Raw genomic sequence first — 26,830 nt, forward strand, 5'->3', positions numbered from 1 at the left:
CCACTGGCTGCTCATTCACTCCTGACTCCACTACAAATACAGGGTAATTACAAAGACCAGGGACAGTCTATAAATATGATACAAATGATACAATGTACAATCCTTTGTTAGCCAAACTATGACTGATCCAAAGAGAGGTTTGTGTGTTTTATTATTGCACAAAATATGCAGCATTATTATTCCATACTGTATTTTAAAAAGTAGGTTGTGAAAAATATTCTTAAAAAGAACAGGAATTTATACCTAAACTATGAGCTCATTCAAGTGTAATTTTCTTATGTGTATAGGCTAAAGTAAGTATTTAAAAACGATTCAGCACAATTATTGCCCTATTGTCAATATTATGCTGTGGAAACTAAAAGATTACCATTTACTTCCTAGTACAATATCAGATAAACCCTGTACCTGCCTGTGGACGGGGGCAACCATAACCTAAAAGATCAGAGGTCTAACTTGGAAAGAGACGTCTAATGAATAATTGAAAGTACAGATGAAGACGGCGTCCATGTCTCCGAACACTATATTTAGTCCAGTCCATCTCACTACACTGGAGACATCAGGCCAGATCTATTCAAATCCTCAGCTGCTCCGCTCCAGACTGTGCCAGAGCCGCATTAGCACATAGCAGAGAGAAGGGGGGTGGGTGAAGGGGTGGGACAGGTTGCACACTGAGGAGATGTCAGAATGGGGCAGCCCACACCTCGAGTCAGGGCTAGACGGCTCCGACTCCAAAAACAAATAAGAATAGTGGAAAGTGGGGTCCAGTGCTGCCGGACATTGACTAGAGTCACTGTGTCTCCTCTGCATACATGTGGTAGGATAAGATATGCACTGGTCAAGTGTTTTGAACATCTGACGTACACCGGAACAGACTGAATATAGAAGCTAAACTTTAATGTTTTCTTTATCTACAGTAGGGGTGGGCAATATAGCAAAATCCATTGCTGAAGTGCATATGACAGGTTAGACTACAGAATTTACTAAAAGATTATGCTACAGAGTTTATCGAGTTTTCCAGGATTTGAAAGCTTTGGTAAAGTTGATCATTTTACTGTTGAGATCTATTATTAAAACCATACCATAATTTACACAGTCATTATTATTTGATCACCAAAAATACTACTGAATGTTACTGATGTAAAACTATGATAAATATTATATTACCACAGGTACTCTGCCACCAATCAAGCTAATAATTAGGCTATTTAACCCGAGTGTCTGTCCAAAAAATAAAACTAAATAAGAACGTGAAAAATTGCCATATCCACTTTAATTGCATTGTCCGAGGTTTAGATGACACATTTACCCACAATAGTGAAGAAATATCACTATATTCTCTTGTTTGAAGATACGTTGTTAATTGCTGTAAATATGTTTAAATCAGCTCTTTAATCAGTGGTTTAAAATGATAGTTTCATTATGAGCCCTATATAAAATGTTGCATATCTTTTAAAACAATAATTTTCATATTGTACGAACACTTGTACAAGTGTTATTACTTAGTCGTTCTAGAAGTGGTAGTCTTTGTAATAGAAGTGGTATTGTTTTTGATCAGTGGATGTCATTCTAAAACTGGGTAGTATAAAATATAGTTGTTGCTGTAGAGGTTGATTGTGTATATTTATTTATTTGTTGATGAAACCTTCTATTTGAGTCAAATTAACAAAGAATAGGGCTTATAAAAAGTATTCTAGAGATAGTTTACTTGAATTTTTGCACTTTTATGCTTTGGGAGGCGTTGTTCCAGCTGAATTTGGATAATCTTTACAATAATCATCTTCCCACAGAACAATGAGAGAAGCCCCATACAAGATTTGCATATATATTTAATTGTGTGTGTGTTGGCAGAAAGACAGTGATGAATGCTTGCTGTGTTCTTTTGGAGACCAACCAAACAAAGATGTGTTTATTCTGTCCTGGCAGACTTTACATAGGGTGTGCAGAGGGCAGAGCGGCTGTCCAGTTTCAGGGGAAAATAGGAGACTTGGTCCAAGACCTGTTCTTTGGTACAGGAAGAGGAAACATGTGGACATTTCATGACGCCATACAGAAGATCAAGCAACAATACAAGACTCCCAAACGCCTTGTTTTAAGAATATTGAGCCCCAGTACAACCAGAAGAAGAAGGTGCAAAAACACTTACATTTGCTATACAAACACTAAAAGGAACAGTTTTGTTAGAAGTAGGTTGCTCTTACTCATATAAGTAGACCTGTAATAACAATAGAAGCAAATTCTTTCTATAAATAGCACTGTCATGGGTAATAAATGTCAAAGTCTATTTTAATTGAGCAGTTTCCTTATTTAGAATGAAACTGTGTTTCAATTGGATTAATATTATGCAGCATGTTCTCTGGGTGTTAAAATTACTGATGACCTCATAGTTAAAGGGACATGAAGGCGTTGTCCAAAAAAACAGCTGATATGCTCTCAGCTGATAGTCCCACGTGTCATTTGGACATTTAAAGTTTAGAAGGCACCATCACATGCGCGTATGCCGGCAAACTGAGGCCTTATCGCCCTGCAGAAGGGGTATGGGTCCGAACGATTACAGGGTTATCTCCCATCATGCTCTGCAGCCTCAGCCCTGAAGCACAGACAGGAAGGAAGGCAGGGCTGAGGGCCACATGGCACAATAATCCCACAACCAGCTCCACCAAGCCACCCTTTTTTGTCCAATAGGAAAAAACACAAGATCCAGAAGACATGACTGGCATATTAAACGCATCCCAAAGAAAACGGAGGGTAGTGGGGCGCTCAGAATGGGTATACCTTGCATGCTCCCTCCTAAGCTCTGTGCTCTATACAGGCTATACTAGGGTGGCCGCTTTCCTTAACTCCTGCCTCCTGTATTTGTTACATTGTTGAGTAGTATTTTATTGTATTTATTTACATTGTTGAGTAGTATTAGAGGTTGTTTTCTCAGGAATACGTACCACATTTGGTGATAAACTGATATCAAGTGACATTATATTAACCAATGAAGCCCAGTCTCCCGGCTATTGATAGTTTATGTATACATAGATGTGTTAAAAGGACAAAATGTCACAATGACAATAATAAGTAAAAATTGTCAGTCGCAAAGTTTTTTTAATCAATTTTGTTATCAAACAAATCAAATCAAATCAATTTATTTTTGTGAGGCCCAAAATCACAACAACAGTTGCCTCTGAGGGCCACAGGGAGAAATGAATCAACAATGTCTGTGGTGTTGAGGGAGTCAGACAATGTCTGTGGTGGCGAGGGACGCTGTCCCAGGGTCCTCTGTCCTTAGACTCTCCTTCTCGGCCAGGAAAAACTACAAAAAAAACCTCTTTGGGAAAAAAGCGTAGAAACCTGGAGGAGTTCCAGTGAAGGAGAGATCCGACTCTCACAGACGGACAGACGGAGTCTGTTATGGTCAAACGTTTAAAGACAAGGTCATAATATGCAATTGATGAATTGCATTATTTATAATTAATTAATTATTAATAACAATAGTAAATGTATAGCTGTTAAATATATTTTTATATGAAAAAAATGACAAAAATATTGAATAAAAAAAAAGTTTCAAATAGACTTTCAAATAAGAGTATAAAGTGATCTTCCTGTACTTCTGTGATTAATTTTACAGACATTTCACATGTATCAGATGATTAAACCTCAACTAAAACGTTTAAAGATGAGTTTTAACAATTTGATTGACATTATATCGTCTGAATATTGTTATTGTGATACACCCAAAAATATGAATAAATCATCAATATTACCCACCCCTACTGTCTAAAATAAAACATGTATAGTGCATGTACATCTACTCTGATGCACATTCAAAGTGCTGTTTAGAGCCAGGCAAGCACCCAACCTTCTCCCCAACATGTGCCAAGGTTGAGCCCTCCTCATCCTCTCTCATACAGAAAATCTGTATACAAATTTTTTGGGTACTCAAGACAGTGTTTCCTACTTATTCACAGACTCGCATCTTAAAGTGCACAAGGAGAAAATAACCAAACATGAACTATAATCATATTTGACCGTGTTTATCCCAAAGTTAGGCGAGATGCTTATTTGTATGGAATCTGTGTGTATTGTGTATTTGTGGTGGAGCATTCCTTATGGTGTAGACAACAAACAGGAAGCAGCTGTCTTGAATGGCTGATGAGAAACTGGTGAAAGAATAGAAATGATCCAGGGGCATGGCTTTCATTTTCTGATCTAAAGTCGCTTTTGTTTTGTTTATACTTTAACCACTAGGAATGCCATTGCTAAACATATCTACTCATGTCATTTGTCTCGCTCTCTCTGTTCTTTCGGTGCTGACGTAATATTGTAATGTTAGGCCTAGATATTGATTTACAACTAATGGAGTACAAATGCTATGGCAGACCACACACAAATAGTAAACGTATGTAAAAGTTTAGAGGGGGTTATGGGTGTGAATTGATGTTAAATCGGGAATGCAAAGGGGTCAATTAGAATGCAATAAAACATGACTAATGCTGAGTAATGGGCCATTAAGTGTTTAATTAGCCTATATCAATCAAGATTAGACAATGATGAGTTTATACTAGGGGCACATCTGTCTGAGCAGAGGAAACAGATGATCAGCAAGTGCATTTGGGAAGGGAAGTAGGCAAGATCTTAATTAACCAATTATTATTATTAATATTATTAGTATTAGTATTATTATTATTATTATTATTATTATTATTATTATTATTATTATTATTACTATTACTATTACTATTACTATTACTATTACTATTACTATTACTATTACTATTACTATTACTATTACTAGTATGATCACGCCTACGCCCCCGCTCCGGTCCCTTCTCTCTCATGAACCCGCTACACAGGCTTGCATTTCCCGCATCTGCAGAAGGATCAGGTGCGCAACATCATTCGCTGCATGGCTGTGAGGGCGGGGCCTGCATCTCTAGGCCCCGCCCCCGCACGCTAATAGCGCTCTGTCTGTTGAGGAGCGCAGCGCTTGTCCGTCACTGCGACTCCGCGCTACAGAATTATGATCTCCCAAACAGAGGCTGCTGCGCTTCAACACTTGACAAATAAACACATTGCGGGCAGTCCACAGTGAACTCGTGTCACCCAGTGCTCTTTCTTTACGGGTGTTTTTGCTTCTCTTGTTTTAAGCTGGATTTCTCGTGTAAGAATATGTGTGTGGAGAGCGATGGATGCGAGATTGAAGGCTGCAGCAGTTCGGACGAGGTGCAGACGCTTTCTGGAAGCATGAGCCCCACTCTCAAATCCAGCCCGGACCTGCATCCGTGCAAGCCGGGTCACAAATTCCACGCGGCGCTTCTCCGGTGCAGCTCCCCGGCGGCGGCTGCCGGGATCCTTACCTTTGGGAACATCCTCAATTACATGGACAGATACACTGTGGCCGGTAAGTCGCCTCTTGTACATGTCTCTAACGCTCCAACATAATGGAATTCAGGATTTAGCCTAAAGCTTTATTATAGAATGAGTTTGATTTGTACGAACTATTTGCTTGAGCAGTCTTGAGGAGCTGCCGCCGGCGCACCTCCGCCAAGACGGGCAGAACAATGGCTTTGCCCAGGCGCAGTGGACAGTCAAACCACAAGATGTTCACAGTGGATGGGGCTTGTATGATTGAATCAGGCTGTTTTCAGAATCAATACAACACCTTGTGGTCTTTTCTGCTGATAATGGATGGTGATTAATTATTATCTAATCATCTACTATACAATTTAGGCCTATAGGCTGGTCTTTGCTTATAGTTTCTTAGCTTTTTAAATGTGATGAGGACAAGTCTGACAGAGGATGAAATGCATGCTGTTGGTGTGTGATGCTGGGATGAGGCCATGTGCTTTTAATCCTCTCCAAGCCTCCTCACTCCAGCCTCAGATCTGCTGTATACTTACTAATAAACTGTGCGCTGTGTAAACTGTAAAACAAAAGCAGAGAAAATAGACTGATGAAAAGAGTTTTGTGCTGCAGTGAAATTTTATTAGAAGGCTGCACTAAAACAATCATGCACTTTATTGTTTTTTATTGCTACTACTGCATGCTCTGGCTTTATTTGTGAAGCCTCTATTTCAGTTGTAAATGAGCAATATATTTCTTACTCATACTTGTCTATCTCTGCTTTAAAGTGGCAGTGAACGGGTTAAAGGCACTGCTGCAGCACTAGAATGGAGGGAAGTCTGCTCACTGTGGTGTGTGTCACTGGGCAAAGTGCAGTTTCAGCTCATACACAGTAGTCGCATGTACCATGTAACAAAAACAACGAGGCCCTTGATTTACTCTGATTACTGGAAAAAAAAATACTTGATATTTTGTATCTTAACTTCTGAGATGATTTCAAATTGGCCTTTTTAGAGCTCCAGGTCCAGTGTGCGTAGCTTGTTGCAGTGGGAGGTTGAACCATGCCAAGAATTTGTTGATAAAATGTGCATATCTAATCCTATTATCTTCAAGCACTATATAGATAACACCAGCAGTCATTTCCCTCACATTAACCTGTTTATTCCTGCTTTTGCGAAACATTGAATTTATTATGCACTTGTGCACCTGTTCTATCATATGGGAGAGATGAGATTCCTGTCTGCAATGCCTCTCACTTAGTCAGAATTGAGCGAAATGAAGATGAATAAAAAGGATGGCGGATTGGAGAACGTTGGGGAGGGGGGTTGATGCAGCAGCTTGGACCACCTGGGAAAAGAGACGCCTATTCCTGGCACCTTTTAATGTACTTCATAATGTATAGGCCTGCATTGCCAGCACTTTGAGTTACTTTGTGCTTTTAATGCTTTTCTGTGTCCCGCTGCGTGAGTGACACTGCAGCAGTAATTAGGCACTAAAGCACATCTGGTGATAGCGCAACAAAACAGGCAATTTACTCCGGCTTCCCTATAAATACTACCAGATAACGTAAAAGAGGGCAGGTTGCGGTTTAATTAGTCTCAATCTCCTACAGTTGATTTATTATTCAAATTTCATGCAAGTTGCAGGAATAGCCAGCCGATCTTCATGTTGCAGGCTTGAACGCACAGCCATAGAAAGCACAAATGAAAAGGAACCCCTTCGCTTAAATGAATGAATGGGAAGTGTGGGGAGATGGTGAGGGGTTTGGTAGTGGTAAGCAGGACAGAGGAGCGGAGCAGTGCATGTCAAAAGGCCTTTGTACCACCAGCTATTACTGTAGTGCGCGGATCACTAAAGCATTGTGACGGAGAGACATAGGGTGACCCGTCAAGATGTGGGGGCTGTTGGCGGAACGAGGATGGGCAGATTTTCTGTCAGAAGATGGGACATGTTTTAAATTTAAAAAATGCCTCAAAATTATAAAGCGCATTTTTTAGACATTCAAAGACGCTTGACAGTACAGTTAAGGTCACAATACAATCGTACGAACTAAAAAATAATAATTGTGAGATTTGTTGGCACTAATTTCAGTTCAATTTATACTCCACGTGTCAAGTCCATTTTTAACAGGCTGATTATGTGCCAATGTAATTAACTTTTCATTCAGAAAGGGTTTTGGATTTTAGACTTTTAGAAGGAGTCCACTATTGTTTGGGCACAGCGCCGACAATGACGATATCTCTTCTCACAATAATCGCAACGCTATAATTTGATATCGTGACATCCTTATGAGGTACAATATTATCTCTATATGCATCATGGTACTGTAATTGTGGTGATATTTTGAAGAGGTTGACAGAATTGTTAATGTGTTACGATTTCCTTTTAAAATGCCACGATAAGCCTTGGATCTGAATAATATATATTATTATATTCTAAAGATGTAAAATACAAAGTGCAAAATAAAATATATGTCTTCATGTTTTCTGCACTGAAATGAGCAAAGGATCAATGGTCTATTCGATATATTGTGACAGCCAACGATATTATTGTGAGACTTGTTATTGTCTTACATCCCTGTAGTAACCACTGACATAAATCAAGGAAATATCAGGGAATCCTCTTTCTTTCACTTCTTTAAGACGTATGAACTATCTTCTATCTCCAAGCTTGAGAGCAGCACTATTGGGTTGGACATGCCCAGTGAAGTAGAGAGGAACCGACAGTTTCACTCTGTGTTTTAGGCTCAGCTGTTTGGGGCCTGACCCTCACAAGCCCACCGTAGTTTTACGACTAATGCAGACGGAGAAGCTGCCAGCGTCTGGGGTATTCAGGGTGTTCTTGCTGTAGATCTGTTGGATTCATTTGTGTGGATTTGTTTGGAATAAGTTTGATTGGTCCATGCTGTGTAAAGTTGAAGGACAATTAAGAAAATTGTTATTCCCTTTTTAGCACATCATATTTCTCCAAATTACTAGAATAATGAGAAAAAGGGATTATTCACACTAACCATACTGAGTTGTGTCTCCAAATGCCACTGAATAACATTGAACTATTGCAATGACCTCAAAGGGTGACAGGCTGCTACCATATTGGCAAAGTCATATATATTTTACACTTGGTTGCTCCGTCTGACCTCCAGGGGCAAAGTGTTAACCTGCAACCGCTCCTATTCCATTTAGAGCTGGGAGATTTAGAGTGCCACTGTGTTTTTAATTTAATTTGTGGTGGCTTTGAAACCTTAAATCCTGGCGCTTCTCTCATATAGTCCCGCGGCAGACAGCCAGAGCTCCATTGCAGCTTATATTAAAGGGGATTTGTTTTTTTCAAAAGAATATGAGGATATGAGAAGCAGACAATAAGCATTAAGGCTAGAGACACCACAGTAAGAATGCTAAACCTATATTTATCTAATTATGATACTATATTTAAATTAAAAAAGTAGAATCAAATCAAAATTTACATATTTATCGAGCACAACCAAAACAGCCAAAGCTTGAACAGCAAAAATCACAACAAGAAAATACTCTATATATTCTGCCAACTACTTTCATATTTTGAGTATGAAGTATTGTTCAAAAAAAGTACATTTGTTAAAAGGTAGTTTAAGTAGTTCTCTTGCTTGAGTTACGTCAGTATCCAGCCCTTGCGTGCACACCACCAGTGCTCCCCATCTTATACTAATCTGGCTGACAATAATATTAGGGTTGTTGCCACAGATTAGTACAACTTAACATGTCTTAGTCAAGCTGTCATGCTCCCCTCCCTTAAAAACAGGGTAATTTTCTACTGGACACCTGTTAAAATCCTGCCCATGTGAACTTTTGGCTTTTTGCATATAGACTCAGATGAAGTGTGGACTGATAATCCTCTTATAAGACAAGAGCTCTGTCAGAGTGTCAGTGGAGATGTGATTATCTTGGAGCAGATCTATCCAGTCAGACAGGCTATGCAGATTAATGTACGATGGCTGGGTCCAGTCGCTGCAGTGGTTACTTATTATCACTCTGCACACATGGGACATTCCAGCACGGAAACCATCCATCCTAGTGGAAACGTTTTAATAGGTGGATGTTATTATATTGCTTTTGGGACTTGTCATTGTAAACAAAAGCACCACGATGAACATTTTCTTGACTTGTACCAGGGTTGGGCGATATTGAAAACATTTTATACCTTTTTTTAATGATATTATGTCAATTCAAACAGAAATGTGTTTGAAATTATTAGTTGACCATTTTTTTATCATACAAATGTAAAGTGTGAATCACAAAATAACACAGAACACCCTTATTTGGAAGTTTACAGCATAATTCAGCTCTTTTTTATAGCATTTTTTACCATAAATGCTATACTCAACATTCAAAAATGTATATGCATATGTTCAGCATTCACAATATTATTTACATTTTGATATATTGTACACTGTAGACGCATTATAAACACCAGTGTCAATACAAAATGCCTTTCGAAGCCCTTGATGTACAAAACAGTGGTTAATAATACAGAGTTAAGAGTTTAGGTCCAGATAACTATGTCAGAACTGCATCAGGAGTTTGTTTCTAAGGAGAACATTTCCATTTTCTTTAACTATCACTGCTCTTTAGGAATATTACATTGAATACTGGTGGCTGCAAATCCAAAGGAGAAGCTGCCAACAGTAATAAAAAAGAATTTAAAAAGCAAATTCAGTTCTAAACAAAATGAATCATGGACATATAAAGAGGAGGGTGGCTTGTTATGTTTCCATTCTCACTAAAATATGATGTACATTTTGTCAGGCTTATTCCACCACTTTTATGGCCCATGAAAGGGTCTCCAAACAGCAGTTCTAAGTGTTGGCAAACCTTGTCGCCATATTTTTTATAGTCTTTTCCTTATGCTTTTGAACTGTTACAAATGAGCCAAAACCTAACCCGGCACTCTGATACGTTGGCTTCTGTTCGTGTAACGTCTCTGTCCTGTGTTGACAGGGAAATCTCCACACAGATGTGAAGACGTTAACAATGATCTTAAAACTTTCTCAGCTTCTTTCCCACACTGAGTCCTGGCGCAGAACTCCCACTACTGTAAGTCAAACAGTCTGTGTGTTCCTTACGCTCTGGTTTAGTCAGCGCCTGTAATAGTAGACCCTGGATTTAGACCCAGTTTCTTCTTTGGGCCAATGAGAGCGCTTTAATGTGGTGGCTACAGATTTAACCATGGGCCAGACACACTTCCCTTACAGCACAGTTCACCCTCTGACCCCGATTTAAATGGACATGCTTTTTGGAAATTTATGTGAACACCAAACAGAGAAGCTGTATGTTAAAGGAATTGATTCAATGCCAAAGAATAATTCGAAACAGAAGTCAATTTTGGGGTGCATTTACACTTGCACACACACCATTTCAGCTTTGAAACTAGGACTTGATCCAGGATTTCTTTAATAGGTCAGTAATGTATAGTAAAAATAGTTTCTTGTGTAGGTGTTCGTCTGTATTGTCCAGCTGTTTGACATCACCTTCAACTCACTTCCTATGTCAATCAACGAAGACAAAGCAAAGCAGATAAGCAGCAGTAGTTGATTTTACCCGTGTCTACTTAACACAAGTGATCAATGCTAAGTGGCAATTTCCCCATAGAATGTCACCATTATTATTCAAATGAACCAACCGATTCTTATCTCTGTACCCGCCTGAGCTTGTTCTAGATAAAGACACTTGTCCAGGAGCACTTCTGAACTTTGGCATGAGAAGTTGAGTGTTCGTTTGATTACCACTGGGCGCTACTTTGTCTCCACTGTTGACACAAGGGCAACATAAAGACTGCGGACTAGGACTGGGACTAGGTCCTGTGGAGGGTCTTAAATATCCCGATGTGCAAACCAATGATGCCTCTGCCTTGTTTACCAGTGAATCCTGCTGAGGTGTGATGTGAGCTCTCGGTACGAAAAGTTCTAGGACGACTGGAAATATTTACCATGTTTGAGTTGTCAAGTAACACCAGACCTGGTTTTTGAAAAGCGATTGGAAAAATGTAGTATTCCACTCTCCCTACATTCCACCTGTGGTTACTATCAGCACAACACAAGATAATGTTTTATTCTCAGCAGTTTCACTTCAGCCTGGTAAGAGATATTTTTGCCTACATGAAATATTAACACAGACTTAATACTTAACACTTTGAATTCAATCAAGATACAAAAGGGAGTGAAAATGATCAAATAAAATGCAACACTGTGGAAGTCCTATACAATAAGTGCTGAGGCTGTGGTTATAATTAATTTGTGCAAAATTGATCAATACGTTTTATGTGTAGGGCTTTTTTTGCTCATTACCATCTTATATCCAATGACATGTTAAGTGAAATACAATGGCACACATTACAAACAATATCAGGAGCAATGAAACCCTCCCAAGATGCCGAGACGCTGAACATTGATCAAATGCTGCAGCAGCTTGGATTTTGCCACAAGAGATGAAACTGTAATGTCTGGGGACACGCTGAAATTGGATTTTTCTCTGACACATTAACAAGTTGTTCGTGAAAGAGGTCGCGGATCTCATATTGACCTGTTTGTGCGAGGGATGCTGCCTGCTCTAACAGCCATATTAGCCTCCCCTCAGGATATCTGGCCAATATTTGAAAAGCTGTCCTGTGAAAAGCATAATCTATTCCACAATTACTTGAACATGGAATACAGTAAATAGTCATGGCCGTGGATGGATTATGTAATCTTGTTTGATACGCCACTCAGTATTTCATCACCTCCACTTCTGATTTGATTTGTGGGATATCTTTCATGCTGTCCAGGCAAGATAAGATTGCAACAAGATTTCATTATGGTGCTTGTGGGGTGGATAGAGGTCAAATGAGGGCCTGACCTGTCACAGAGGCTTAAATAAATGTTAATAAATGCCCAGGGTCAAAGTTCACCTCAGTCATCATGAGCAGTGTTGGTATCTACATTAAGAGGATGACACGGGGGGTTGAATTCCATGTAGATGTATCAGTGTGGTTGCTAAGATGTCATACGCAAACAAGGGTTAATACAATCAGAATAGTCTTTGTTATTAATAGACAGGATTCTAATCAGTGCATCCCACGCTGGGGGAATAATATATCCCATTAAAAGAAATAAAACGGTCACTAGCCATCGAGAATCTCAAACAGACACATAGAGAAGGGTTGCATCAAGAAGCATCCGACACAAACCAAAAAATTGCATCCATGAAGTATATCATCTTCTGCCGCAACCTGGAGAAGAAAACATTTTTTTTAATGCTAATTGCTAATACATAAATTCCTGTACTGCTAATTTTAATACATAAATTCCTGTACTGAATTGCAACTCTATGACGTCCGGACACTTCCATTTAAACAAACAGTGATTCATGAAAGATTTACTCCTTTGTTCTTCTAGTCATCGCATGAGAACATTCATAAGGCGCAATACCAGGCTTTGATAGGGTGTATATTCTGTGCGTTATATTGTTTGGTCGCACCTCGCTGCTTCGTTGGATTACCATAACATTCTTTGGCGGTTGAATAAATCATACTGGTTTGCATGCACAATACCGTGGCGCAGCTGGTATCGGACTAAACCACATGCAACGATCCCATTTGGATGTTATGTACATTTAGCCGCAGCTGGGATCGAAAACTCCCCCGTGTGATTGTGGCGGCACGTTTTCTGATCCCCGAGCATGTTAAGGAGATAAGATCGCTGTAGCTGAGGTTGTTGATGGAGGAATCTGTGCAGTTCATTTAATAGCACTCCTGATAAGCAGGTGAGAAAACCCGGGCGGTGTTGTGCATGTGTCAGAGGTATGAGAGGTGCTTAATGAAACAGGTCCGGAATGCAGATACTTCACTTTGCTTTCTCACGACAAGGAAATAGATCTTTGGCCACCTGACGCACACATACTTAATGAGAAATGTCACTGAGTGAGCAGGTTTAGAGGCATATTTTGAGTGAGACAAAGGTATTTGGTTTAGAAGTTTTAGACGATTTTCCGTGGTGATGTAGATTTGGGGAATTATTCCGTGAATGAAATGCATTTAAATCAGCTGGATGTATGAAGAAATACTGTTTTGATGTCGAATTACTGGGATTTAGGGGTGAATTACTATTTAACACTATTAAAAGGTTGCAATAGTAGTAAGAAAAATACTCACGTTCATTATTTTTGGAATATTGAGTAGTTGTATGCGATTGTTACTATTATATTCCTGTGTTTTTGTTTGTTTATATTGGTCTATTGTTATCAACTGTCCCATGACTAGAATAAAAATGTAAATTCCTGTCCACCAATTTTAATGATAACACAGTGGCATTGAGAGAAGGGCAGCAATGGATTCGAGTCTGACCACCTTGATAACGAATAAAATGTTGCTAAATCTTCTGGGAGTTAAGTACAATGTATAAAGTCTCCTATATATATTTTATGGTAGAGACATTAAAGAAGATATACCTTGCATATTGTGATGTTGGGTTGGAGTGACATTTATCATTACCATTAGCAGAGGAACCAAAAGCACTTGAAGAGCTGCGGGCGATATGTTGACTGATGTGTGGGAGGAGAAACACTCTGTTGCTAGATCTCTTTGCAGATTATTTATTTATTACAACTACAATGGGCCATTAATCAAATTTCAATGGTCGTTCAATTATTGCTCAAATTAGTTAAAAAAAAGGCAGTTTGGAATTATAATCATTGGTATTCAAAAGTTTGTGAGATAAAGCCAAAGACAATGGTTTTAAGAATATTAGCATTTACTCCTGGACTAAAACAATTGTAGTTCAGCTCTGCACTTCTGCGAGAACACAGATAAATCCAGATGGATAGTTGTGCTGCGGCCATTTGACGCTAAATTGAGCTGAACGCACAGATCTTCACCAATTCCCGTCTCTTTTCATCACATCTCCTGGCCGGTCTTTCAGCAGCTTTCAAATACATTGCTACATAAGTCTAGACTGTCTGAAAAGCTGTGGATCTTCTGTCATCACGAAGAACAACTGAAAGAGGTCAAGAGGAAGTCAGACGAGGTATAGACAGGTGGAGTGTAGAGCATGCTGAAATATGCAGTTTATTTATATTCAAGGAGAAAATATGCCAAATGAATCCCTACATAAATAATGTGCTGTCAAAAAATGTGCAGCGTAAATTAATGTAGATGTAAAAGATTATGTTTTCTAGATGACTGAATCTGTTGTGGATTTCCCTATTGACGTATGTGAGCTTTGAGGAATAATCTCTCTTCAGTCTTCATTGTTAAAACAGGCTCGCAACACCCAGTGTAGAAGTAACTTTTGTCTGTCAAACCAAACGAAACTAAATTGCAATGAAAATTTCTTATAAGATGTTTTGGTAATGATAATTTATGGTCACTTATCTGAGCTGAATGTAGTTAGTGCTGTGTGTTTGATCTCTTTAATGCAACAACGACTTCCATTAAAAAAAAAACTCCTTTTTTATATCTTATCCATGGGTTTAAGTGATGATAATTTAGCACCGTTGCCATGAGCAATTAAAATTTAAAAAGCACTTATTTACCTTTTGCATGGTCAAAAGTCCTAAAATGATGCAATATGAACCAAAAAATTAAAGCCATAAATTGGAACGGCTTTAAACTGTGGAGTTAAAACAGTGACACAAATGTAAAACATCTTAGGCTTGCTTGCATTTTTGACCCAATCTTGTACCTTCTGTACCCTTAAATCTCCACGATAAATCACAGTGATTGTATATTTTTGGGGATGACTAATAGGACTAAATGTTTCCTCATAATTAAACAAACTGGATACACTTTGCGCACTTCTCCTGGGTCGGTTTGACTTCATTTCATAATTCTGCTCCCTCCTCCAGGTTCACATTCAGGTTCAACTGCTGCTCAGTATTCCTCGGAGATACTCGTGCTCAAACGCAAATCCCCTGGCAGTCCGTCTGTCTCATCTAATCGCAAATACCTTTACTCCGCTCCACTGCATCTCGTCTCCCAATAATGCATTTTGGTACATTAAAGAGTGCCAGCCCCAAATGCATTATTGATAAGCTATAGGTTTAGTCTGCCCCTCGCATGCCCCCCTTATGTAGAGTCTCTGCTATCATTAAATATTTAGTACTTACCAGCTGGGACTACAGCAGCGCGCCCCAAAGATGAATACGAGTGTTTGATTAGTAAAAGGAGAATTAGGGAACAACGGATCACATTAAATCAAAGTGGGACTGCAAGGCTGGCAAATGTACAAGGCTTAATTTGATTCAAGTCCCAGTTTGGAAGTCATACATTTGTAAGATTAGAAAGAAAGCTGTCTGGACTGTCAGTGGGCTTTTGTAGCTGAAATAATAATAGAAACTTTATTGTCAGTCACAGAGCTCTACTGTTTTTCTCAAGGCAAGACGAGATAGATCCCTTTGGAGTATGCAACGGGAAGCATTTGGTTCGAATAACCAGTGATAACAACTAAAGATGTAAGGTTAATTGTCTTTTGAGAAGGTAAAGGGAGTATGTTTCTGCATCCATCATTTTTATTTGATGTAAATCTTTCTCTGGCAACCTTACCGACATTTTGTAGACACAATCTCTGCTGCTGCCAAACAAACCAAACCAGTCAATGCTTGAAAAATAATTATTCAACTTAAATGGAAAATTGATTAATTTAAGTGACTTCACTCCTTTAAATGTTCTCGACCAGCTAGCCAATTCTAAAAAATAGATATTTTTTCACTAGGAATAATGATTGTTTGGTCAGACACGGATGGGCCCACAACCTGTCAAACGACCGCAGGGGAGTGATTCCATTCATTCAATTGTTGACATGCACTCGATGTGCACTCCTTTGGACTCCCACCTCTCCTTACTCCTGTGCGCTTCTCTGTTTCCCCGACATCTGCAGTGCGTTTCCTTTAGCTCTGCGAGGAGAGGAAGTGGAATGGAAAAATCTCTCTCCCGCCCAGAGAATGGCCGCATGGCACAGGGAGGAGAGTGTCGGTCAGGAGCCCGCCGGCCACAGTCGGACATATTTGTGGTCAGCGCTCCTCGCTTTCAGACTAAGCCCCAGATCTGCAAATCAAGCTTCTACTCTACTCAGGCTTATTTTGAGTGTTCCCTTACTGTATCTCTCTCACATGCACTCCTCAGACCAAAAAAACTAGTTTACAAGAACAAGCCCAAAAGGACACACTTTCTCCTCACTCATTACAAAAACCTCTTTTCTTCCTTTCCCAGACTATTTATACCAGTTGATACAAGAGCTGGGATCGCCTCCCTTTGCAAGAGCAGAGGCCACATCAGCAAAGTGGTTCACCACTGCCTAACTCACTCAGGCTAGAATGAATGACCTCCAGCCACACAGGCAAAACAGTCCCAAGAAGAACACACATAAACAGACACTCAATTAAGGACACATATTGAAACGCTTATGATCACAAACAGCTAATCAACTATAAGGTGTACTCAATTGAATGAGCAGCAGGATCTTTACTTAACTTTAAAAAAAAACTATGAATCTTAAAGATTTAAGATTCATTGTTTTTTTTTTACATGGTCAAACGTCTTATTCTGGAATAATCAAGTTGTGCTGGATATTTGTGATCCAACAACCCGATACTTGAAAGATATTTCTGAAAACATGGCTACTGATTCTTTTGTTGAATATGATCTCAACGTGACCTAAAAGTTCAGCCACACCTTTTTCTCCCATCTTTTCATTGGACTATGATTTGTGACTGCTATTCCTTTTAGCCTAGATTCAGTGTGCAGAAGTAGACGTTTGAGATCAGCAAGTGTCTCTTTTGTGGATATGATTGGATAGTTTTAGCTGCATGGGTGTGTTTGGAAGCAAAACAACCTCACATACCCACTTAACCTTTATTTATTATACCTGAAGATCAAATATGCTTAATTGCTGTGATTTGCGTGGACACTATGCTCTTTATTGCCAGAGTGAAATGTGTTATTCATTTTGATAGATCACCATTCACACGTGCAGCGCTTGTGGTCTGGTCACCAAATTGAGTCATTTCTTCTTGTTGAAAAGAGCGCCCATAAAGGCGGATTTTATGAGCGGCGGTGGAATATATGTCAGCAACACAGAGGCTTCACCTCAGCTGTGCTTGCACAGAGGGCAGCGGCCTGTTTTAGCGTGTACATAAAAAAAAACACCCTTGGCTTCCTTGTCTTCATTGAAATGAAAGCAAAGGTATGATGCATAAGTTGAGTATCGATGTATCATGGTCTAAATATTGTTCTCATTTGACCTGGATGACATTTGTTCCTTATGGAAACAATAGATGGATACATTAAGAATGTATTTTTGACAGCAGGAAAAAAAATCTATCACAAAAAAAGTACAGTTAATTATATTTTACCAAACATTGACATAGAAATCAAGACGGTGCTCCGCACATCAGGTTCCGTGCCAGGTGCGTAGGAGAAAGGCGTACGTGACGCTAAACTGTAATCCATGAAATCCAAGTAAGACAGTGTGCGGGATTTCTTTCCCCACCAAACATTGACATAAAATAGGAGAAATATGGAGAAAATATACCAAACGACATATGACTTACTTATCCATATTATTTTCACCAACTACACTTGTTCTCCGTCTGTGTCTTGTTGTTAGATAACTTTAAAAATTATGTTTTTAAATGAATGCCAATTCCCTTTTAATTTAATTTTATAGTTATGTTTTAATTTGTTTATTTATTTATTGTATTTATTTATTTATTGGTGCAGCAATCATCCACACAAAGCAAGTCTCTAAATACAATGTACTTTTAAAAAAATATATAAAAAATGTTATTATACTCAGAACACAGAACAGTACAGAACACAGAACACAGAGCACAACATGACCAGAGAGCGAAAATCAAAAATAAGAACACAAGTAGACATCTCAAATAAGTTTTCAAACGTGACAGTCCCCAGGGAGAAATGTTGTCGTACATGTGATGCCAGAGAGTGTCTTGACTGTGCAGTTACTTTGAATGATGATAGAAGCCGACCGGCCACATTCCTACAGTGCTTCTGGCTCGGTATCAGGCTCAGATGCACTCGGAGGCCTCGAGACTCCAAAAGCTCATTAACAACGTTCAATTAGCTACATCTAAGAGACTTGCGCTTTCAGTCCTGTCCCGAACGTACTTTACTATTATCCATCAGATCTTGGATTATTTACAAACCTTCTCAAACGGTCAGAAAGGCTGTTACAAAAGGCTGGAGGACAGATGCTCACCATAAATCAGTACAGTGGAGGCAGTTGAACATGTAGAATGTATTTAAGAGAGATGTTTTGGGGAGGTTGCGTTCTTTTGGGGTATGACCTTTTTGGATGCGGCTCAATGCTGGTATCTATGGTAACGCAGGTGTGAAATTTGAATACTTCACTGAATCCACTTGAGACACAAAGATTGCCCTTGAATCCAAAACATGAATCATGTGTTAATTAAGACAAGGCAAGATGACACAGCCTTGTTAGGATAGATACACAAAAAAGGAGGTATTAAAAAGCCCTATTTGAGAGATGATAGTTGTGATATAATGAGTACACAAACATAATGCTGCCGGTTTTGTAATCCCTGACAGATTAGCAGACTTCATTACACAGCCCACTGCTTTCCAATCCACTGCGACAATGTACTGGCTTCAATAGTGCTCCCATTGCCACAAAATGCCACAGAACATAAAACATAAGAGCTAAAAAGGAGAAAGTAAAGGAGAAAAGGTGTTTTAAATGTATAAAAAAAAAAAAATAATTAGTGTATAGCATAATAGTACTTAATCCTGTTTCTCTTCACTTCACTCTTCACACATTCAAAGTCAGCTGCTATGTTTATATGCACAATAATAATCATAAAGTATCATGTGAACAGTTGCATCTGATGTGAGTCATCTGATTTCTTTATGATTGTTCACATCTGTGCACATTTTGACACGGAATATTATGCAAAATAATGATAAAGGCCGGAGTTTTAAAACTTTTAAAATGCATTGTACTTTGTCTTTCAAATACTTTTTCTAAAAACAACTGATTCACTAACATGTCACCAGGTGTTTGTGATGATTCGATTTCATGAACACACCAAAAATCAGATCTGATTATTGAGTTATCTGATTTTTGCCATGTAAATATAGCAAATCTTTCCTCCATCTGTGCCTGTCTTGAAATGAAATCAAAACTGACATTGACCAGTCTAGTTATTCATTTAGAATAGAAGACATTTTAGAATACCAATGTATTCTAAAATGTACCATGCTGAAATGAAATTGGACATACAATTCCTGTGTATTCATGTAATGATTTGTGTGTTATTGTCGGGTTACTACAGTGGTTGCAGCTGTAATTTGTCTATTGATTTCCCTTTTGGTCACATGCGCCTCCATGTCGTCTCTGTGAGTGTAGTGTAGACGGGTGTGGCACAGATAAATGCACTGTGTGTCCAGGAGGGACGTTCAACCATCTGGCTGAGGAATCCCCCTCTCAGCAGGCCTCTGTTTGAGGCTGTGTGTGTGTGTTGTTCAGGCTAATTATGCTACACCAGCGCTATGCTCTGTTTTACAATCTGTCTGACGGTCAGGAAGCCTCCAGAGGGCAGGGGTAGAGTCGCCAAGCCTGCCAACCGCCCCGGGGATTGACCATCTTTTAGGATTGATCAGTTTTACCCTCACCTGTAAAATATACTTCCTAAATACTGCAACATAATATAGCCTCATGTTATTACTACCGGTATTATACTTTTCATTTCATTTTCATGTTATAAACGTTTTATTTTCTCATTGCTTTTTTGTACACTCTGGCTACCCTATTGCTTTATCTCTCGTGAGGGAAATTCATTTCTGTGTTGGGTCAAAAGTCGCTGGGGAAACCTGTGAGGAGCAATAAGCTGCTGCTGCTAATGCTGCTGCTGCACAGTGCTCTGGGACCAATTTCCAGATCTCGGGCAAGGCTTGGTCAGGACCAATTTAGCTGGAGGATTTGACCTATTGAGCATGTTTTAGGTTGGCTGTAAAAAAATGAAACTATAAAAACTATAATAACCTTTTTTTTTATATATAAAGCGATAGATATATAAAGCAAAGAAGACATTTCTGCCCTTAGTCTACATATTATAATTCACCATAATTGTGGATTTCCTCACTTCTAATAGGCAACAGAGGACACCATGAAGCAATATTCATGAATCCATTCTCCTTTTAGTGTAAATGAAGCAGAAAATAACCCCTGAATATAATGTCTTTGCACTGAAGTGTGCGGCAGAGTATGCCACACAAGCAGGTGGTTTGTCTCAGATGACAAGAATCTGACGTATGTTTCAACTTGCAGTCCCTGTCGAAAATGCACCTGCCTTCTTTAGTGTGCCTGTCTTTAAATCTCTGTTGACAAATATGGAGAAACTTTAGTACCAAACAGAGAAGTTCCATTTCACAGTGTACTCTTTATTTTCTCTTTTTTTTAGCAGATTTGGTCTAGATAGGATTTAAGGTATTTCCCAACTAAATCCCAGTGACGACAGGCGTCTTGGTCAAGACTCTAGCTGTCATTTGGGGTCAGGTTATGCAAGGTTACACCAGAGTTAAGATAGATTGTAGCATTTTAAAATGTTAGTCATGTCACTGTTCCATTTTCATGAACCCCGTGTTGCAATCCCCCAGACCGACCTGCCAACATCACAGAAAGTCTGCACCGCGCTGCCTCTGAAATCCCCACAAATATTTTATTCCCTTTCCTCTTTCTTCCTTACACAAAAAAATAGTCTTTGAAATGTTTGAAACTGAATTCATTTAAAAGTGGTGCTTCATGTTTACGAATGCCTCCAATAAAATGAATAATTTAACCCAAATTTATCAAGCTCTGATCTCGTGCGTTCTCTGATGTTTACTAGCAGTTAAAAACTTTATAGGATTGTATAGTCTCGCTGCACAGAACACCCAGCTGTTCACATGTGTTTTGTATTGCACCCCTGGACTAGAGCCAGCTGCTGTTTACTGCAATAAAACACATTACAGGGATGCGCACTCTGTGGATGGGCTTCATTCCTCCAAGATTGCTCTGGGGTTTACTGAGGCAGGTGCAGGATTACATCAAAGACACTGTGGTTTCTCGCGGGTGAAGGCTATTGTGTGAATGACAAGTGCCTAAAGTATGACCTTCTTGACTTAAGTGTTGCGGTAGAAGTTCCCATGGTTGTTGTTTTTTTTAGTTTGTATCCGCGACACGTGGGTCTGGATTTTTTTTTCTTGAAATTAGTTTGCATGAAAAGTATTTATTTTACAATATTTCATTTTCTGATTGTTTGTAAAATGCAGTTTCAGTGAAAGCTTGTTACAAAGTACAAAGGGAATTTCAATAACTTTATCATAGATCAGATGTTTAGTTTAGTTCTTTTCCTCTGTATCTACCTGCGTTGCAACAATGAAATTTCCCCATGTGTGGACAATAAAGGATTATCTTATCTTATCTTAGTTTAGATTTGTATGTTGCTTTCTGTGGTCCGAACATGTGCCAAAAGTTTTCAGTTGTTGCTTAGTTGATGCCCTCTTAATGCCCAAGTAATTTACATTTTGATGACCCGCTACTACATGATTGCACCCATTTTATAACACATCCGTGCCAGCCAAGAACACTTAGCAGACAGTACATGCACTTTGGGGATGTTGAATGAATGATAGGCTTTTAGTACATGCTATCTCATATCCTCAAAGGGATGCTTCTAAGTAAAGACCATATTAATTTAACAGTGTTTGTGTGGTCAGTATAACTCATCTAATCCTCTTTTGTGTTCACAGGCGTGGTGCAAGACATCCAGAAGCACTTTGACCAGACAGACAGTGGGGTTGGTCTGCTGCAAACAGGTTTGTGTTTCTTCTTAATTCTATAATTACAAGAGGCGAAAACACACAAAAGACACTTGGCATCAGACAATGACACTGCCTTGAATCGACTCCAAGGAAACAATGGAGGCTCAATACATTAAAGTTACTGTGATTTCATTTTTGCTCATTATCTTATTTCAAAGACTTTTTTCTAGTTTTCTAGGTTTGTAATTACTGCGATCCCTCTCAGCATGGATACATAGGTTCTTTCAATTTCACATACGAGGACTATACTTTCAAATTGATTCAAAGTCTACTTTTTGTGATGGTTCCAAATCAGCATGAACTGAATCCATTAATCTGGGTTGAGGAGTGGCACCAAAAATATACCTATGACAACCTGCAAACATTTTTTGTTTGAAATCTAGTGTGCATATATTTGTGAAGATGAGGCTAACATTTGTACTAATATTTACTAGTTATTCTAAAAACTCTTTCCTGGGGGCAGCGCTGACCCCACATCCAGCAGCAGTAGCAGTAGCAGTAGCAGTAGCAGTAATAGCAGCAGCAGTGGAAGTCAGTAGCAAAGAAAACAAAAGTGGACAACTGTGACCTTCTATATGTTTGCATTTATGTTCATAGCCTCCTAAAGTCCACAGTCCAGGGCTGGGTTTCCTGCTGCACTTGTATTGAATTTACCTTTAGGGGAGATACACTGCTTACCCCTTTTAGTTCAGGACAGGGGCCAGTCTTGTCCCTCGTCAGACCCCTCAGACCCCTCAGACCCCATTCAAACACCAACAAACTGCAACTCACACAAAGTACCATTGAGTCGAAGCAATCTGCCCCGAGAGTGAGTGGGAAGAATACCGCCCAGTGTTTCCTCGCCACGTCATGTTTGTTGACTAACTTTAGTGAGGTGAATCGGGCCTGAAAGACAAAAATACTCCCTTGCTATATTTGATGTTGGTTTTGCAATGAATGAGCCATTTTATCACTAAAAAAATCTGTTCTAATGCACGGTCTAGACAAATTGTGGACCAAAACGGCTTCACATTAAATAACTCAATGTGTGTGAATGTAAATCTTCTTCCATAGTGTGCAAGCTATATACCACTTTATTTGGTCATCTTTGATAGTATACTAGATAATGATTTAGTAGCGGTAATGACATTTAAAAAAAATGCTTAATAGCATAACTCTTCTTACGGCCTGGCCTGCAAAATGAAAGATTGTTGCATGTAAAACCTCAAGAACAGTTAAGTTCATGTATTAGAATAGAGAAAAGAAACAATGCTCAAAGTACAGTTGAGGTTAATGTAGTTCTATAACAGTATTGCTCATGTTCCTGTAGTTGCAAAGTGTAAAAAGACTAAAATGCTGTCTGGACTGGAATTCAAAAGTCTGACCAAAGCAAAACATGAAGGTGAGAGAGACATCATTCGCATTAATCAGCAATGAGCTTGCATCTGTGAAAACATGCCTACTCTTTGAGCTGCCAGACATTCTGTCCTGGATGTTTTGTTCTATAGACGCAGGAAACTGTAAAAGTACTTTCAGTTTTTAATTCTATTTTCATTGGCCCACTGTACCGGTTATACACATTCTCCTTGACGACTTCGACTATGTGTTTATGAAATGGAACGCTTGACGGTTGATTCTCACCCTGGTCCCAGCCGGGCAGGACTCCACTTGGCCCCTGATCTCCGGGACAAACCCCACCACCACCACCAGCACCACCACGCCCCCCTTCTTCCCTCGCCCCTCGCATGGGTCTGAGGAATGTCCAGGTCTGGAGCTGTGAGGGCGGCCCGCTGCCGACAGAAGGGCCCGGGTGTGAAGGAGAGGTTAAAGGGCTGACGTCGTGCCTGTTTGTTTGCTGTATAGAGCCTTGTGTTAGTGTTAGTGTTAGTAATGATTTAAGTGCTCCCATCTTAAGCCGACCTTGATGCGTTTTTTTGCGAATGGAATATTCCTTTTCTGGAATGATCCACAGTATGGCTTTAAATGTCTAGTTTATTTAATTAAAGCGTTAAGTAACTTGTCCTGATTGCTAAGAATTCTAAGAAATATGTCACATTACGGCACATTCCAGGCTTAGCAATACCAGTGATGGACCCACCACCAGTCTTTAAATGTTTATTGTAGCTTTGTCTAAAGTTTATGACTGCATGATCTTTGCTCTGGTCGCTTAAACTCAGTACCATTCTTGATCCCGACAGTTACGAAAAAAAATCTCTGCTCAACACTATTGGTTGTGTCACCCACGTATCTCCATCCCCCGACTTGTCCTCTCCCAAGCACCTGCAGACCAGCCGTTGCTGTGCCTTCTGTCCTGGCAGCGTGGGTGCACCTGGGAGCTCAGACTGCAGGCGTAGGTGTTTTACAGCCCACAGCGTGCCAGGTCACCCTCACACATATGAAAAAAACACATCTCCTGACCACACACTGCAGAATCCAGGTCTTAAAACAAACACAAGAATGAGTCAGAGGTACTGCTGCGTTACGCTTCTGAAGCGGATAACTTGGAGCCTTTTCTTAGGACCCGGGTCAAAAGAACTTCTGGAATAAAACGTTTCCCGTATCACCTATGCTTGACATAAGAAATCTAGACTAAGCGCAAGGAAATCCTCAGCACTGGTTTTAATAGAAAAGTGGTACCTCAAAATGTCTTTCCCAATCAGCAGAAAATACAGTACCAGTTAATTATGTTTTGATTTCATTTTACTTTAAATTGATCATGTTTTAAAAATACTTTTTCAACTAAAGAAAACATTGGGTTTTCTGACCAATTTTGCTCCCGCTGGTTGAAAGTTTTGAAAAAAAAACAGAAGCGTAATGACTCAAAAATGCAATGTATGGAGCCAAAGTAGTGTTTACCTTGTAGCCTTTGAACTTCTGCTACTGCATGAACTTTGCCTTTTGCCCTCAGGCAGCCAATGGAACAGACAGAAATCCCCAGAGGGCATGCACTTTTAGCGGAATAGAATGACTTTAACAAAGCTGTACATTTATTTTGGTAATGTTATTATGAACCAGATTACGACACAGCTTTTTAAGATCATATAGAAACATAAAATGGTGTAGCTATGTAGGCCTTCGTTCAAAATGGAGAAGTCATAACTTGGTAAAAGCTCTGGTCATCTCTAAATATAGTGTGCCTAGACCACGGATTCAATTTCAAGGAGTCATTGCCACTGACCCAAAACATATTTATTTAAATACATGAATAAACAGACGATATATAAAACGGCAGTATTTAAGTAATAACAATTGCTTTAATTTAAAGTGTCCCGGCTCATTTACTCTGGCTGACAGTGTTAATAACCTTTAAACTTGCACAAGTTCTCAACCTATTTTAGACTTAAGATTAGTTCCTCAAAGACAAGTGGAAAATAGCCTGTGTCCTTTAGCTTAGTTCCTTACACAAGTGTCTAATTGTGGTGTTTGTGTGTGCATAGCTGTCAGTCAGGGTCCAGCCCTCAGACCGGCCCGCAGCTCTGAGGCCCATCCATCAGCAGCATCCGGACAGAGCCTCACCTGAACTCAAAGCTGTCAAGTGTTACACACTCTCACAGGGAATGACAGGCTATTGGCGCTAATGGCCCCAGGCTGCGTCTATCCCAACACACAGCTGCACACGGGACCACTCCTGAGGGTGCGAGGGGTGACCGGGGTTAATGCTGAAGGTAGGTTACAGAAGGGGCTCACCTGGATGGTATTACTTTTGGCTGCAGGACTCCAAGTTCCTTTGTAAGAGATGTAAGAGAAGGTTTTCCCCTCCTGTTAACATGTGAAGGTTATTGTATGGAAGTGCTCAGAGGCAGATCAGCGCTAATGGGCTGAATTATCTCCTTAATAAAAGCTGGCATTATAATTATCCTTTCAGCTCAGGGTGGAGTTATAATTCGCTTTTGTGTACAGTGAGAAGATTCATATTGAACATGACTCAGAGGTGTCTAAAGTGCGGCACATGGGCCAGTCATGCACCGTTCAAGATTTCTTGTGGTCCTTAGTTTCAGTTAAATTACATTATAGCAGTATATGGGCAGTAAATCAGTGCAAGTTTTGTCCTCAGTGGTGAAGTGCTTTTGTGAAGGTGGAGAAATGGACCAAGTGTAGGTGAGTTTGACCATTATGGACAGCCGTGTGTCTCTTGTTCGTGATCTGCTTTGGTTAGTATGATTCCTTAAAACTGTCCATATTAAAGAAACTCCAATGAGCCAGGCATTAATGGTATGCAATAGAATGAACGTTGATCCATCCAACAGATGAGTTGATGTAGCTTGAATTGCTGAATAAGATTATATTGTTTTTCATTGAAAAGTACTTACCAGCAGGTAGAGTCATAGAGTACAGCTTAATCACCCCAAAATATCCTAAATGAGCTATACACTGGTCTATCTGTCCCCCTTCTGTGCAACAAGACACCTGCCCATACACACATACTCCGGCCGACATAGACTTAACATGGTGTCAGTCTGCTATTCCGCCACTATGGGAGCTACGAGGAATGAGGCCACAGGTGCTGCTGCAGCCTGGGCCAGACTTATGAAATGAGCTCCAAAATATTTACATCCAAATGCCACACAAAGAGCTCTCTGCCAAAGCCACAAAGGCAACCCAGCAATCTCCTCCGTGTTGCTGCAGAGGGATGATTTGTTTAGGCATTTTCAACAAGAACTATGTAAAGTGTGGTGAG

The 26,830-nt window shown here is 39.6% G+C and overlaps 1 protein-coding gene across 1 annotated transcript in view; it reads left to right on the forward strand.

Annotated features, from left to right (window-relative positions):
- The first annotated feature begins 4,993 nt into the window (after positions 1-4,993).
- spns2 (SPNS lysolipid transporter 2, sphingosine-1-phosphate) overlaps positions 4,994-26,830 on the forward strand; it is a 52,552-nt gene continuing 30,715 nt past the window's right edge. The window contains exons 1-2 of the mRNA XM_072446663.1: positions 4,994-5,386; positions 22,102-22,167. Coding sequence (XP_072302764.1) covers positions 5,155-5,386; positions 22,102-22,167 — 298 coding nt within the window. The 5' untranslated portion in view covers positions 4,994-5,154. The remainder of the gene's footprint in view (positions 5,387-22,101; positions 22,168-26,830) is intronic.

Source organism: Eucyclogobius newberryi, unplaced genomic scaffold (assembly GCF_026437365.1).
Source record: "Eucyclogobius newberryi isolate DKJ021-1_F unplaced genomic scaffold, fEucNew1.0.hap1 SCAF_15, whole genome shotgun sequence".
Classification (NCBI taxonomy): domain Eukaryota; kingdom Metazoa; phylum Chordata; class Actinopteri; order Gobiiformes; family Gobiidae; genus Eucyclogobius; species Eucyclogobius newberryi.